Source organism: Aspergillus tanneri (assembly GCF_003426965.1).
Source record: "Aspergillus tanneri strain NIH1004 chromosome Unknown AapTan_3_pilon_pilon_pilon, whole genome shotgun sequence".
In the NCBI taxonomy this organism is placed as follows: Eukaryota; Fungi; Ascomycota; class Eurotiomycetes; order Eurotiales; family Aspergillaceae; genus Aspergillus; species Aspergillus tanneri.
Window position 1 is genome coordinate 1,769,566 of NW_022984630.1, and position 16,563 is coordinate 1,786,128.

The 16,563-nt window shown below is 43.4% G+C and overlaps 3 protein-coding genes across 3 annotated transcripts; all 3 read right to left on the reverse strand.

Annotated features, from left to right (window-relative positions):
• Nucleotides 1-237: 237 nt before the first annotated feature.
• On the reverse strand, nucleotides 238-2,076 carry ATNIH1004_004386 (putative DNA repair protein; the record flags this gene model as incomplete). Its single annotated transcript, XM_033569056.1, has 9 exons — nucleotides 238-290; nucleotides 354-393; nucleotides 452-1,045; nucleotides 1,101-1,294; nucleotides 1,360-1,585; nucleotides 1,632-1,730; nucleotides 1,792-1,925; nucleotides 1,982-1,999; nucleotides 2,049-2,076. 9 exons carry the CDS (start codon nucleotides 2,074-2,076, stop codon nucleotides 238-240), a joined length of 1,386 nt encoding a protein of 461 aa, XP_033427862.1.
• Nucleotides 2,077-2,870: 794 nt separating this feature from the next.
• ATNIH1004_004387 (uncharacterized protein) lies at nucleotides 2,871-3,338 on the reverse strand (the record flags this gene model as incomplete). The annotated part of the gene is made up of 1 exon (XM_033569057.1): nucleotides 2,871-3,338. The coding sequence occupies one exon, from the start codon at nucleotides 3,336-3,338 to the stop codon at nucleotides 2,871-2,873; it is 468 nt and encodes a 155-aa protein (XP_033427863.1).
• A 2,122-nt stretch (nucleotides 3,339-5,460) lies between these two features.
• ATNIH1004_004388 (siderophore) lies at nucleotides 5,461-8,418 on the reverse strand (the record flags this gene model as incomplete). The annotated part of the gene is made up of 3 exons (XM_033569058.1): nucleotides 5,461-6,056; nucleotides 6,128-6,890; nucleotides 8,338-8,418. 3 exons carry the CDS (start codon nucleotides 8,416-8,418, stop codon nucleotides 5,461-5,463), a joined length of 1,440 nt encoding a protein of 479 aa, XP_033427864.1.
• Between the last annotated feature and the right edge of the window lie 8,145 nt (nucleotides 8,419-16,563).

Consider the following 16,563-nt stretch of genomic DNA (forward strand, 5'->3'; position numbering starts at 1 on the left):
CTTGGTTAGTCCATTCTATCCACGATAGCCAGCCACGAAGCCAAAATAAGAGCTCATCGAACCTGCTCTGAAGCCTTATTTGAATGGTATTAGCGACAATTTCCAGGATGGCAAGTTGAGTTTTCTTCTGTTATGACAACGCTGTCTTGGGCTCGCTGAGCCCAAGAGCCATGAATCTCCGTGTCTTACCTCATAATTTAGTACTGTTGTCCATTAAATTTTCGCTCACAAGCTGAACTACCCAGAACAGAGATGACCGAATAGTTGCTGCATGGATACGCCCATGTCCACTGTATGGGGGTCAACTGTGCAAGGGATAATGTCCTTCGGCCCAAGCGCTGAAACTAACTCACATAACTCGAGGTAGGATGAGTGGCGCGAGTATGGGAAATGCTTGTATATGTTAAATGCATCCTAAATACTCTACTAGGCAGGGACGAATATAACATACGATTGTATTTGGGAGGGTGTGTCCCTGTTTGTCATTTGTTGCGGACAAGCGTTGCATTGCATCTAGTCCCAGGTTTTCCTTGGAGTGGCCACGACTGAGGATATGAATGAGGCTTTCTAGTGAAATATTCTGAACATTTTTCGCCCTGTAATTGTCGAGTGAAAGTGTCTTGCTCTTGGACCTGAACGCTTCGACGAGCGTTTTTCTTGTCTGAGAGAGGACTTGAGAGTCATGAATCTGTTCGAGGCAAAGCTTGTCCAGTTGCTCTAGAGTTGACTCATCTGGTATCTCAAGCTCATGGATCTGATACAGGTCACCACCGCCGCCCCCTATTCCAAGTTCAGGAACTTTCGACCCATCCTTGGCGCGATGAACGATGGGGATGATGTAGACAAGCTTTGAAGAAGAGATTGCAGAGCAGGTAACGCCCGGCTCGCAACTATGAATACGAGATTGTTCATCTTCACTTAGGCAGCCAGAAACAAATCTGTTCCCAAGTTCATAGCCGCAAAGAGCGGAGGCCTCGTTCGCATCAACTCGGGAGCAAGAGACAAGGGATCTATAAAGACCTATTTGATATCGATCCAAGTGGATCTTTTTCATTAGTACAACACAAAATTTTTTGACGAACACGTATTAAAACACACACCTTTGAATTGAGGACCGCGGAGAGTGCAACCCAGACTTCTTCATAACCGAATGTCCACGCTCGGAAGTAAAAGATAGTGTCTTTTGGATAGAGCGCAACCTTTTGCAACAGCTCTGCCAGCCCTTCCGCTTTTGATGGAAAGGTATGACGAACGTATGATGGACGAGCAAATGTGTTGTCGAGGTATAGCATATCTAGTCGCTTTGTTCCCAATGTGTATGGGATGAGCACTGGATGTCGGATGAGGCTGTTCACCCACCAAGACTCAGCTGCTTTTTCGTAAGTGAAAAGGATACGACAAGCTGGCTGAATTTTTCTAGCAGATACGCACCACGGATGTCACCAGTATATAAGATAGCCTTTCCATTGCCCTCAATAAGGAACATTACTGCTCCCGTACAGTGGTTTGCATTCAGAAGAGTAACTCGAATCGACAGCCGAGGAGTAAGTTCGATCTCAGTGGGCGTGTCCAAAGGAATGGGTCTCTGTCTAAGTTAGCCAATGAATGAAGAACATTAAAGAGTTAAATACCAAGAGCTTGGATAAATGCTTGTAGTGTAGCCTCCGAGACTCTAGAATGCCTTTGCTGAAGTTCATCCGATGGGGATACTTTTCAATATGCAAGAGCAACTGAGAAACTGATAAGCCTAGAGACTCACAATGGACAGATATGAATGTTCAAAAATGGTACCTCTCTAGTTGCTGCCGAGCAGTAAATGAAGGGAGCCCGAAAAGACTCCAGTCCTTGGAGGTGGTCACTATGGACATGGCTGAGGAAGCACGCAAGTGGGGGTGGTCTGTCGGGACTTTTGCGGAAATAATCAACTGGATGTCTGTTAGACTTGATGAAGGAGGCATTCTAAAGATGATATCTTGCTGACTTTGGATGTATGGAAATTCTACGGAAGCATTAGAGAACAGCTATGATTTCAAGGAATCTACACGTACCCTGAATTATTCCATCAAAGGTTGACATGGTGTAGAGAGATAACGAAGAAGCATGGCCGCCAACCCGACGGCTCTTTTAAACGCTTGACTACCTAATAGAGTGAGTATGAAGCCGTTTAGTTGCGAGGGACGGAATCGACAGGGACACGTGATACAGCCACAACTCGCTTGCTCCTGCCACAACTCGTACCTTCCTACTTTTAGTTTAGCCCATCCGAAAAAATAAAAAAATAGAACCAACTGTTGACAGAAAATGCTGTGATATTATTAGTCCAAAATTTTATAGTCACGTGGTTTATTAAATATACTAGACAAACTAAGCATCATAGTGAGTGGCTCTATCAGCGTAATCCTATGGTGTTGAGGCAGATATGTTATATCACGTGACTCTACATTTCTCACTACTCCAGAAAGAACTAATTGGAAACGGGCTCGTTCAAAATTTGCATTTGTGCTAAAACTGACAGGAACTGGCAACCTGACTGCCATGTAAATAATACATCCCATAAGAGCGTCGTGGCCGTCATTAAACGCACTCGTTCGTGTGAAGCCATGGCATTATTAGCTTGTCTCCACCATCCAGATTCTCTAAATAAGCACAAACCCCCGAATGTAGCCCGTAGTATCGAGCTCTTACTAGCCATCCTTTCCATGGCAATTGCTGGAAAGCAGCACCCTCTGTTTCCTCCGTGTACTCCTTTAACATACCTACCTTAAATCTTATCTCGCCACATACATGTGAGAAGCGAACGCCACCATCCATGCCGTCTGTTGTCAAGTCAATTTTGTCAATAACATGCTCTACTGCTTGTTCTTTGCTGATTAGATCGAAGTACTCTCTCCCACTATCAGTGAGGGGAATGGATCAACAGGAATGATCGTCGCAGGTTTTGCGTAGGTTGGCAATGGCAAAGCGTTAATAAGTGCTCTGGTGAAGCTGTCGACATCTACCGATCGAAGAGCATGGGAAAATACAACAAAAGCAACCAAACACTGATTGGAATCACCCTTGGCAATGACCGCCGCATCGGTAACAACCCCTCGGAGGACTGGATGATAACTTTGGAGATACCATCCAGTTCTAGATGCATTCCCCGAAGTTTGATCTGAGAAATTACCAGAGATACGTCCCCGATACTCAAGGTTCCCATCGCTCAGGATCCTGCCGTAGTCACCGCTTCGGTAACACCTGAGCCCGTCAAGAGTAATAAAGCGATTGCTCGTCTCGACATCGCGATTCAGATAGCCCAGTGCAACAGCAGGTCCACCAATGCAAATCTTACTTGCCATCCTGTTGGCAACGGGTTCAATCTTTCATCGATGATGGTAATGTTGTAGCATGGTAAGGGTCGTCCGACATGTATTAATTCGGCGTCGCAATAGCTTTACTTGTACACTATTGTCCCCTTGTACATGCAATCGATATTTCACAGGGACAGGCAAAGACGACGGGTCCCTTTAATATTCCATTACCATCATCGTCTCGAGTTATTGGTTATGATTTGGGTGCCAGCAAAAAAAGGCGTCGAGGTGTTATGCTGATTGCTCGCTTTGGTTGGATTAAATGGTCGCTAGATTGTATTCCGCATAAATACCTGGGTTTAAGCCTGTTACAGAGGGATCACCCCTTCTATCTTCTAGATAGCTCTGATGTGTGATATGTTTTATGGTTCTACAATAAATCCAAGAGATCCCTGAAATTCATCGTCCCAACTTGGAGAGATACAGCTGGTGGATTCTTTCAGCTTTTATTTAGACTGAGCCATCTTCGACGAAGCCTCCTTTAACCGGGACCCAGAGACGTACATGATCTATTGCATTCTCCCGACTGTTGATTTGCGCTCTTCATAGACAATAGAACTGTATTAATAAATATAACGTTTATTACTCTACATGCTTGGGGAGCTTGGAAGGGAGACAAGACTAGGAGTATAAGGAAGTTCCACAACTGCCTTAATCAGTTTTGCTTACAGAGTCTGCCAAAAAGTCCGTGTTTCAACGCAACCAGCCAACGTTTGTAACAGTGCCCTGAAGTTCGAGCTGGAAGTTGTGCCAAAATATTGTGGGTAGAAAGGCTCGCCCGCCAAGAAGCAGACCTGGTTTCTGAAGCTTCTCACGCCGAACCAGCTTAAAGTTATATCAGCTTTTACCAAAATTGTTTTTCACGCTTAACAGGTATCGAACAGAGTATATCTAAAGTTCCCCCGTGGCTATATATATATACTAGATCTCAAGTCCTAGTAGTTTAATAAGAGTACTTTAGCTTTACATCAACCAATAAATCAATCAAAGGTATATTAACCCGAAGGTAACAAGATCCAAGGGCAGCACAGAAGCTGTGTCACCATAACCCTACTGACAAAAACTCCATGCCATACAGGAGCCGAATGTTACAGCCCACATGCAGACCTAACACTGTGGACAGTGAAGTTGGTATTTTAAGCTGAATATCAAGCTGTGAAAGAACAGTCTCGGATTTTAGTGGCACAAGACCAGTTGCTTCAAAGCCACTTTGAATATTTAATAATAATAAAGCTTTGAGATAAACAGAAGGATAGATTGCTAAAAAAAAAAAAAAACCCTTGCTTTTTAATAAAGTAGATTCCTTTTTGCATCATATCTGCAGTCCTTTGGCTATAGAGATATTTTAATGGCGAGAAGCAGCTCACATCTAGTGGCTGTAGAAGATGTGAAGAATAAGGAGGTAAGTAAAAAGGAATAAATTTTTTATTTATACAAAATTTATTAAACTCTGCAGTGGCGTGGCTGCTGTGTCCGTCTAAAATTTATCTCCCTACTGTACGTGGTGCTGTATAATTATCAAAGCAATTTTGTAGCCAATCCAAACCTATATTATTATTTGTCCATCCATTCTTGCTCTCAGAGATGCGACAGCGCTTTCGTATATTATTATATCACTAAGATTGATGATTCTGGCCAGCAAGAATAATCTGTGGTGGTAGCACCCATCCAGATGTATTAATTGCAATAATAGTAGTAACCCACTCCTGAATAATATCTGGATCCTCACATTTTGCCCGTTGATAATTATACCGTCTGGTGTATTTTGAGCTGATTTCCGGGTGGCGTTTAATAAACATTAATACCCAGTGCCCTCTGATAGCTGAAGCAGATAGATTTCGGGCAAAGAGAAATAGCTGGGCTAGGTATCGTATAGTTTACATCTGGAGAAGCAGGCCACGACGATCCATATCTATAATCCATGAAATAAGGGTTGACTCCCCTGTGTTTAATAATTTTTGACTATTTGCAACTGATTCCTTGCGGGTAGTAGTGCCATTAAGACGCATCATCAAGGTTCTTGGATACAAGGTGGCGTGTAGGTTGTGCATTCCCAGCCTGTCCATGCAAGATTGCATGTTGAAAACTACAGCAACTGGCGGTCCGGCTGCTAACCAGCGAACTTGCAATGATACAAAGGATTTGGGACGGCGATATGTGGATATAACTTGTCAAACCCATGGATTTCCATCGTGATGTTTGACTTAGAGAGGGATTCAGGGCTCTCCAGCAAAACATGCCTTGCTGCTGTGTTGTTTTGAGGAATGAGACGTTCCAATACTTCACGAACAATCTTCCACCCGGCAAGGCCAGGATGCAGCTCACGAACGAAGTATGACAAATGACCATTGATGACCGGACTGAGGAGGTACCAGTACACGTCCTCTAGTTTTTCGGCATACATGCTCTTCTTCGGTACGTTGATGTCTAATGACGTCGACCTGGTGAATGTAGGTCGGTGGACCTTCAGGAAGCCAAGGTCTCGGACAACGAAACCTTTAATTGTTTTGGTTTTGGGATCCAGCCGCACAAGAGAGTTCTGGAGATGGGCGGACAGGCCAAGGCCGTGACTGAACACTGGGGGCAAAACAGCGCGGAGGAACTGATCGCTGTACTCCCGCAGAATCGCAATCTTGTCGGGTTTATCTCCCCAAATAGCATCCACGTTCTCCGTCAGCGTTGCGCAGACGATGATCCGATAGTGGCCTGCGGCTCGGTACTCTCGCGGATGATACAGCCTAGGTGCTCACTGGAGGAGGCGGCCGCAGCGTACTCACGCGTCATCATTAGGGAGCCCCCGTATTCCTTGGCTGCGCTTTCAATCAACGGGAGAATTGGGCTGAGACTCTGGCCCATCATGATATCCCACGGCTCCATGGTCCGCACAATTTGCTGGGTTTTGAAATCCACGGGTAACTTGACACAAAAGTCCGACGTTGGAAGGAAGAGAGAGGGTTCGCAGAGAGATCTGCGGCATTCACAGTCTTCGACAAGACACGAGCGTTTGGGAACACGCTCAACACTGATGAGTTGGAGCTCATGGACAGGGAATACTACATCTCGTTGATTCATTGTAGTACCCGGCAAGAGTTGCTGGATCCAGTGCTCATAATCTCCCTCAACCTGGACGACAGATGACTCAATTGCCACAAAATATAACTTTGCCGTGCGAAAGTCGGATATGATGGGATAGCGGGATTTGTGTAATGGGTGTAGAGAGTGACCCTCCTGTAGGCCTTGCTCCCAGTCGATGGGTGGTGAATCAATGTTGAGTTGAGGGTTGCTATAGGCGAGTGCTTGGTTTTCCGTTGAATTTTCGATCTCCAAGCAAAATCGTTCCAGGTCGATATTCGCCCACGTCCCGTAGATCCTCATCACGCTGGCTCCATTTTTCACCGGAGTATCCCCATGTCTCACGTCGGTTCCGATCTCAGACGTATGCACAAAGCTTTCAAACACTGGGACAGACGCTAAGCTGACCGTGATAGTCTCATCAGAGGCAGGATGAGAGATGATGACAGAGGAGTTGGTGAAACGACTCTGAACGAGCTTCTCGTTAATGAAACAAGCGATAGCTCAGGTAAGAGAGGCATGCTCTGCCCGCTGTTTATTATCTCTCGTCATCGTAGAAGGATATCGAAGACTTGGCGGGGTGAATTTAATAGGTTGTGATGAAAAAGCTTGATGGAACTTCTGTAGTGTTCGTAGAATGTGCGAGGAGAAGAGGAAAGCGCGAAACTCCCGCATCAGATAATCTGGTGCATGGATGCCGACCTTTGGGCATCTTCATTATTCTAGGTAGACACCGCGTGATATCCAACACACTCCCTGTAAATCACTGCAAACAAATTGAACTTATCCTCACAGCCTCTTACAAATAAGTCCTAATTATTCCCATCGATTTCGGCTCCCTCCAGTTCCAGCGCCACGTAGTAGTCTGTAGGTTCGAGATCAATACGCATCTGAGCATCTAGCCAATATCGTTGGCAGTGGCGGTACTTGGGTTAACTCTGCACTTTCCAGACGTTGCATACGCGTCCACAATATTTACACAGAGTTACTGCTTATCAGCACATAGCAGTAGCACGCTGTGAAGACCAAGAACTCTACGTGCAACTGTGAGATCAATTGTTTGGCGTGGCATACCTTTATGAAGCTTTTATAGTTCCCAATTATAGCCTTGGTGATCTCATGAAGACGTAATTTCCTAGCGAGGGATGTACAAGATGGATACAGAGACCCTTCTGAATGAACCAAATATCTGTACTAAAGAATTTATGGCTGGTGTTACTTCTGCTCTGGAGCCTGGAGCCCTGTCGCAACTACGCAATGTTGTTTCAGGAGCTTATCGAAATATCCTATGACAAGTTACTCCAGAAACAAGATATCAGGTAATAGATTTTCCGAACCAAAAACTGATAAAATACTATTTCTCCTCTGCATTCGCATTACAATATGGGAAAACCTAGCGTGAGGGGGAAAAAACCCATACCAAGGAGACAACACTGTAAAGGCATACCCTCCGTCTAAATAAAAAGGCTAATTATACCAAGTTCCAGACTTCACATATAGCAATCGCCAACTTAGTGCTATTCCTCTTCATCGTGGCATTCCACACTCCCAATATTCTCAGGAGGAGAGACCCTGTGGGCGCCCGGTTTAAAATTGGCAATCGGCTTTAGGCAATCCGGATCTCTAAGATATATGTTAATATTATTCTCCAAATTTTAGTTTTATTTATAATATACCTGTAGAGAGTACACCTGGCTGTGTTCTGTACATTGTCTGCCCCGCTGCCCAACTATTAGATTAAGAGGAGAAGTTAACTTTAGTTATATACTCACTTAACACCAATTAAGATGCATTCACCAGATTCTGGGTAGAATTGGCTTCTGCTTCTCCCTGCAATCACTTGGACCTACTTAGTAGTTAGAATTAAATAGTTCAAGAAGAGGTTGTTGATTAAAGGAAGAGCCTTATAACCTACAATGATCTTGCTGTTATCACCTTGGGCTAAACCCAGACGCGCAAGAAGAGTAAGGAGGGTAGTAATTTGGAGAAAGCGCATTATGCTGTTAAGGTCTAGAGTGGAAAGGTTTCTGCAACTGAAGGTGGCTGCTAAGTATAAATCTTCTCAAGGTAATAGAAGGTCTGCTATCAGCAAAGGGGATAAAAGGAATATTAATACTTTTGTTCCTAGATGGTAGCCATACGACAAAGTTGCACCCCTGCACTTAGTTCGGCATAAACAGACTAGGTTACTTGATACGTAGTCTTCAACTGGCCATAATTTTATTCTTTCTCAGACTGCCACAGCTTAGACTGTTAGAAAATCCCTCACTGACTTCTAAAGGGAATAAGCTGGTAGCAGTGTGATATGTTTATGCATTATTAATCTACATGCAAAGTACAAGTGGCACCAGTAATCATTCTGTGACTAACACCAACCTCATACACAGGAACTACTTTTCAGTCATCCCCTTGTAGCTTTTTAGCTTAGCGAGTCAGGTGGCTTAGTTATTGCAGCGATATATGTAATAATAGTATCGTGCAAAATTTCACCACGAATATGACCGCCATATATGCACTAGATATCACCATTCCTGTCACACCATTCCAGTCACGGCCTACCCAATCGGGAACATTCGATTGAGAAAACCACTGCGCCAGGAGCAAAAGACTAATATTTAAGGACAGTATCCTTGAACTGTTCTCGCTTTATATAGTCAGATTGCACAGCGCCGTGAAACCCTGCTTCAAGCATTATACTAAGGTATTATATAGTGTGAAATCTGCTACTGCATTTCGGTACCATATTTTAAAAAAGCACGATATCAAAGTTACTATTTAAAAAGGCCAAATTTATACTAAAACACTTTACCAATTACAACAACTTTACCAAAAAGCAGAAGCATCTGATCAGATAAAGATCTTAATACCTATGTGCTTCAGAGAGTTCTAAAATAATTTATTAATCAAAAATGCTTCATTTTGTCAAGCCTTTTAGTTTGTTGAAAACAATCGATACCATATCGAGCCTTATCGGCATATAGAAAACCACCCTGTGTGTAAGTATATTCTGCGTAGTACAGGAACTGAAACTCACATTCAGCTAGCCATAAGTGTCCAGTACTGAAAGTGGAATGGTTAACTATGTGCTGGCAAAATATGTCCTTAAGGGGCAGCCTGGAAGTTAGCTAGGGCATGAGGTTCTCTTCTCCCCTTTTACACAGGCTTTACATCTGCATGTTCTAACTGATATTAAAATGATCAACATAATATGCAGGGATAGACCAGTCCAGATAAACTTTTCTCCCTGTACGTGGTTCTGTAACACAAATAGCATAACTAACTAATGTCTTCTCCATCAGCCTTGAGTGTAATGGAGCCTGATGCTCCCATGGCGCCAGGGGGCTTTTGGGGGATAGGGTCCAATCGGACAAGCAGTTACACCGGAGGCGCAAAGTGTGTAAGGGATTAACCAGGACCAACTTCGTGTCCGACAAAGTCACCAGGGCCAACAGTTGTTCAGTCGGCTAATGAGCAAAGCAGGACCCCAAATTCGAGGCCAATCTCTTTGACGGAAATGGGTCGTGGCTGGACCCCTCCGTCCCTGTTTGTAATGGTGAGAAAAAGCCAATGAGCTTCTCCGTCCACAGCCATGATGGCCTGAAAAGGCCGTACATAATTCAGGAAGAAAGACTTGGGAGTTGCTAAGAAAATAATCCAAGATGAGTGAACTTGGCAATGTGGAACTAAGTCCAATGTGTAAGCTTTGACAACAAGACCATTGGCATCAATTATTATTTTTTCCAATGTTATCATATATCAGCTGCACATACAAGAATTTTCAAATAGTAACATGCTCGCAGTGTAAGAGGTACTGAAGGAATGAAAATATAATAGAATTATGTGTCTTTTGCTAGCTATTTTGGCCAGTAAACATGTGGTATAGTCAGCTCTTGAAGATCCTTGTATTCACCCCTCTCTTTCACTTCCACACTTACCCATTTTGGACAGCTTTGCTTGTTTCCTTTGTGATTGTAGTAGTAGTAGCAGAACTCATTGACCTGTCCTAGCCTAAATATGAATATCGCCATGCAGGGTCGCTCTGAGGAAGTCGCACCTGGCTGCTGGCCACCACAGAGTTTGTGCGTAACCCAGAAATGAATAGCGATAAACAAACAAGGCAAAGGAGAAGCTTAATGGACGTCAACATCAGATATTAACACTGAAATCTGCGCGGTAACAGTGTTTGTATATTTACTAACTCTGTGTTTCTAGATCGGCGACATTAATAGCACTGCGAACACAACTACTAGTATACCAGTCCTTCAAATTTTTTACAGCCCCACAGGAAGCAAAGTAGGGACTTGTCTCCTAGCTAGTATGGTCGCTGTTATTATACTAGTCGCGGGGAATAATATCCTTGCAGAGGGATCGTAATCTATCTACGTTTTACCAGATTATAGGCTGCCGTTCTCAGCTGTCTTGGCTAAAGTCGAACCCAAATATTAGGTCCCTGTCAACGCGGTGCTCCTGGCACTGATGATGCAGTTGGCTCTGGATATAATTAATTTCGGAACTACCACGGGGTTTGAAACAGTAATTATAATTGCGACAGGAGGGTTTTATTTGCTTTTCCTTTCTATTTCCTACGTTCCTTGTACATGACGAACAGTATCTAATATAATTATAAATAGATCTCTTCTACGCCAAGGCCCTCTCATCTCGTCTTATGGGATATATAACCGGACATATAACAACCATGAAAGGACCCTTTGCCCTGACTTAGTCTATCTCACTCTCTAAATATTCTCGGACTCCTGTTTCTGCTTTTTACAGCTATTACGTTCAACTTTCCCACTACATATCCTGTCAGTCACGACTCTATGAGATATATCAGTGCAGCGATTGGCGTCGTTGCATTAATTGCGCTAGTTACCTAGGTCACATCAGGGAGGAGACGATTTACAGGACCTGTAGCGATGAGTGTTTTGCATGGACAAGAGGGGAGTAAGCAGGTTATTGCAGTGGAGGAGAAGATGGGGTGACGTATGTATATAATATTTATATTTATCTATTTAACCTATGGAAAATAATAAAGTCGCCAGTTATCAAGTTCAGTTCTTTTATAAATACCGACTATCATATAACTCTGTATTCGAAAGTTATCTGCTCGACTATCCAACTTAATATATACTCTCCTTCATAATCCATACTAGTAGAAACACCATAAATACCTACATTTATTCCCCCGACATGTAACCCGAGTCGAGGCAATCCATGCTATACCAATCCAAAGTCTGCTGTCGTTACGTCCTATAATTCCTCGCAAGACCGGAGGTCATTTGGTCATGATGATGACGCTGGAGAAATCCTTGCAGGCTATTCACGACCTATGCGTGCTTTAGGATGATACAATGCCCGGCAACACGGTTGAGGAAAATGGACGGGTGATATTCATTGATTTTGAGCGGGCAACGTTGCAAACCCGACGAATACCACTGGGTAGCATTTCACCTAATCAGAAATGCAAGCGAGAGGTCTGCTCAGAGAAGAGCCGAGACAAGCGTCTTAACTGTTTTGAGCGTGAGAAGCAACGCATGAGACATGAATTATGATGTGACCGTTTTATACTCGGAAATTAATACTGGAAGATGACTATTCGGGTTTGTTGTCAACGGCTGTAGTGCACATTATCTGTATACACAACATACTACTGCAGTGCTGAGGGCTGGCTGAGGAAAGATCCTTGTTGAGACTTTCTAAGAACTAAGAGGGATTCATATCATGCTCCACTTCCCAGGGTATGAAGAGCCCTTATTCAACAATTGGTGAATGTACCCACAGCTGTACCATTTGGCCGCATAGCCAGTAAAACCCAACCAGAAATTGCTCTTAGCGAGAACCTTCCTCTATGGAGCCATCCTCAGTGAGCCTATGCTCGCCTCAATGACAGACTGAGCCAAGAAGCCTTAAACTATATTTGCGATAGTGTATGATGCGTGATATGCTAACCGACTTTGGACTAGACCGGTTCCTTTGCACATATGTGAGCAGATAGGTTCAGAAGCCGCAAGGATTCTAGTAGTAAGGCAGTTTATGGATTGAACTGCGGACAAGTGAGAGCTGCTTCTCCCAAATATTTGTGTGGGAGGCTTTTACTGAGCTCCAAGCTCATTGATGAATAGCTCATCCTCGATCAGGTGAGTCGAATCAGTTGCTAGATTTCTCCCTTCCTCCCGTATTGGGCCATCAAACCCCTGGTTGTGGAATGTTCTCGTAACTTCCTGCTTATCGTCGTCAGCCCAGACTGAACATTATTTAGCCTTTAGATTTGCTGGTACGGAAGGAGCCATAGGGTGGGATACATAATTTCCAAATAAATTAATTTATAATATAGGAGTTTGTTGAGAATCTCGGGGAAGAAGCTATGTTGTGAGGTGCTAGGATAGCGGTGACTGGATAGTATATTGAAACTATCGGTGCGATCTAGTATCGCATGGTGAGTACGTTCATCTATCTAGGAGAGAGAGCGTAGACAAACGCTTCCTTATGTCTACGTGTCCCTTAGCCCCTGAATGTGATATATCAGATCGCTGCGGGACTAGGATATCCGAAGGTGCCTCAGGCATCCTGATTTTCAGAGTTGATATTTGAGTGAAACAGTGTAGCACTAAATTAAAATAGTTCCGAGGTGTGTTCCTCTAAATCTCAAATCTGCTCGCACCCTGCGAACAAATGAGGACTAGTTTTCCAGATAGGCCTGGCTTAGCGTCTTGGTTTTCAGGTAAGCTTCAACCTCAGCTGACTTTCCATAGATTAAAAATGTTAGCGTGTCTCCATAACTCCGGGCACCGAGTACAATCTATTACAGTCATTCTATTGTACGTGTGGACCTCCTTTCTATATCTGAGAGCAGTCGGAAATGTCCTAGGCCACGTCGTGCCTTTTATCTCTAGGAGAAGCTAATCCGCCTCTCAGATGTAATAATAAACACTCTTTATACTAGGGAATGATATCCTCCAGTGCCTCCTAGATCTGTTGAGGGTAGTATGTTGCCTAATAATGTAAGTGCGATAACGGAAAAGACCCTGGTGGGGCATACTAAGTTGGACAGTGTACTTAGCCATTGTTTTCGCGGGAATAAATCAAGAATATAGATCTTGCCAGTCTTCTGTATTTAAATAGCCACGAGGATATTAGATTCACACTCAGCACTAAATTCCACTGCCTTTTTAAATAGGCCCTTTTTATGTCTGTATTGTTGTGCTTTTGCGCGAGCACTTTCTGAGCGATGCCTCTCTACCCATGACAATTTCTTGGACATCATGTGGATTCCTAGCCAGATAAGGTTACTTAAAGAGCGCAGGATTCGAGGTGTCGAGGCCTATTAAATATCTTTTCCTAGGGCCCTAAGGGTTCGCTGCGGAAGTGCGGAGTAGCTTTTCAGTCTTAGTAACACTCTAATTCAAAGAGCTGTACCGCAGCGAGATCGTTATTTGTGGCACTCTGTACTATAAATACTCTGCGCTTTTCACGCTGTTCTTCCCTCATCTATCCTTCTTGCTTTGTCCATTACCCTCTCTCATTTCGAACAGAATATAGATGCCTTATTTATGCCATTACAGCTGGCAGTATTTTTGCTGACTTTTTTTTCCTTGCTAACCGGTTAACCCAAGCCAGTGTTTTCTTTCACAGATTATGTATTGGAGTTAATGTTTTCTCGTTCTTTTTTTAGAATAAAATCTTAGACTGGCGCTGGCCGCCAGGCAGAGGAACTAGCCCTTGTTAACCTGATTTTTCCTTTATTGGCTATCTACCTTTACTATCTAGCTAACATTCTAGGCATTATATGGCGCTCTTGTCGCAAAATCAACCATGCTACCAGCTGGATGGCTATTACTCTGCCGTTATTTCACATCGCTGTGGCAGTCCAGGCCAAGGGATTTAGCTTTCTGCTCCGTGAAATGCAAAACCTCTTTACCACGATTATACGCTCCTTTCTTAGTACTTTCCGCTTTAACCAAATATCTGCTGGCTGCGGTCTCACTGGGTGTCCTTGCTCTCCTTTCCATTCCATGGTTTCGTCGATGGTCCTATAAGATTTTTCTCTGAGGATATTAGACCTTAACACGCCTCTTTGTTTACGCACATGGCTGCATTTTTCATCCAGGAGCAGTTCTTCAAAAATTTAGCTCTTGGTTGTATTAGGGATATCTAGGCTAACTTTATTCCTACAGCTGATAACCCTTCTCTATCGAAATGGGCTGTTTAACAGCTGTGGTTCTCCCAAGGCAGTCGTCTTGTTTAGCGTAAAAGAATTTAAGGTGGAAGGTACTGTGGTAACTGCCGCCCATGTCCGCGTAATCTTACCTCGATCTGTAAAACTAGAGGCCGGACAGTATATTAACCTCTGGATACTATTAATTAGCTTATAGTCGTGGACTCAGACACACCCTTTTATAGTTACCTCTTGATCTAGAGGTAAACAGGAGACCATAAAACTTCTCATGTAATTATACTGTGGTTTAACTGCGGACCTTCTTCCCTACGCACCCGCGGCTGTGGAGAGCTCGTTTTCTTTTTGAGCCTTGTTCACAGGTCTGCATGGAATAAATGAGGATATGAGTTACTATAAAAATGTCTTAGTAGTCGCGAGTGGATTTGGGATCGCAGCAGAAATTCTATACACAAAAAAATAATAATAATTTATAGTTATAATACCTGTATCTCACAGGTCCGCTGACTATTTAGTCTGGCAAGTGGAGTTAATTGGCGAGATTGTCGCGGCCCAGGGCCTACTAAATAGCCTCCTAAAAGATTATATTATAAATAAAGGTTATGTTTGTATTAGATTTTTATACCACGACGCCCTATCCTGATGCTAACAATACCATGTTCTAGATACTCAAAATCTCTATTTATGTGGGGAATGGCCTCGAGCGGATTAAATTTCCCTTCGGCCAGTATAAACGAGTCTGCTTTTTACCAGGGTGTTCCAGATTATAAAAATATTATTTTTCTCAAGGCATCTAGCGACCAGATTAAAAAGCTGCCTAACATCCGGGACGAGCAAGGTTGGATATTAGTGATGGGTAAGGGCGACTAATATTACTTTTAAAAATTATATATTAAGCTTCCTTGCTAGTCTCCGCAGCGGATGAACTTCGGGACCACATAAGGCAGACGGCACGAGGACACCTCTATCAGGGTGTAAACATTTTAGAACTGGAGTATTAGCCCAGTGCTGATGAAAGCATTGCCGGAGAAGATACCGAGGTGGGTCTGGATTGTTTGGAGACATATATAAATTAACAGGGATCGACAGTATTGTAATATTATAAAAATCGGACAACGCACCTACCGACATTACCGGGACGTAAGTACATTTGTTAAATATTGACCTGGAGATACAAAATCTTGAAAACTCAATCTCTTTAATGTAGGCATGAACGGCGTATGCGTATACTGTAATGTGGTTCCGATGCTATGTATAATCGGCAACGCTAAGTTCCACTTCTTTCGGGGATCGAATTACGTGGACCAATAAATGATCGGGCGAAAAGGTGATGTGGTCCTTCAATTCTAATGTATGAGGATGATGAGCTACCTGAGATGTCCCTCCACTCCAGAATTCTCCATCATATGGAGTAGATATGGAACTAAGACCAGAGAAGACATCCCGCAACAATCAATACTCCACAAAAGCATCTTCGCGACTGAATTACAAGCAGCTTCTGAGGTAGCCTCTCCCACTCGTTTGCGTGTCTGAACAAGTGCCCGTGACAATTTTGACCAGTTACGCCTGGTGGCACCACCACCACCAAAACTCCCCTAATCTGGGCCGCTAATGTATTTTAGCGCAGTTTCTTCGCCGCCCAATGAAATCATCAAAGTGTATGGAGCCTAAGGTGGTAAAATATGAGTGAATAAGAAACTGAGATAGGTAAATTACCAAAAAATACCACTGAAATGCACGAGAGGCCAGGATGAGTCGTCGATCAGCTGAAAAATCCTGTGACATCTTCAGTTAGGATCAAAGTCATGTGCATTTTTTAATACGTATGAATCGTGAAGGCTGTAAGCAATGTTATTTGTTATTATCAAATCTCTCCTCCTTTTCTCTCTAATAGCAAACAGGCACTTTCCTGGATCCATGCGTCAGATGAAGGAAATAATAATTTAAAAATAATACTGCGCATTCATA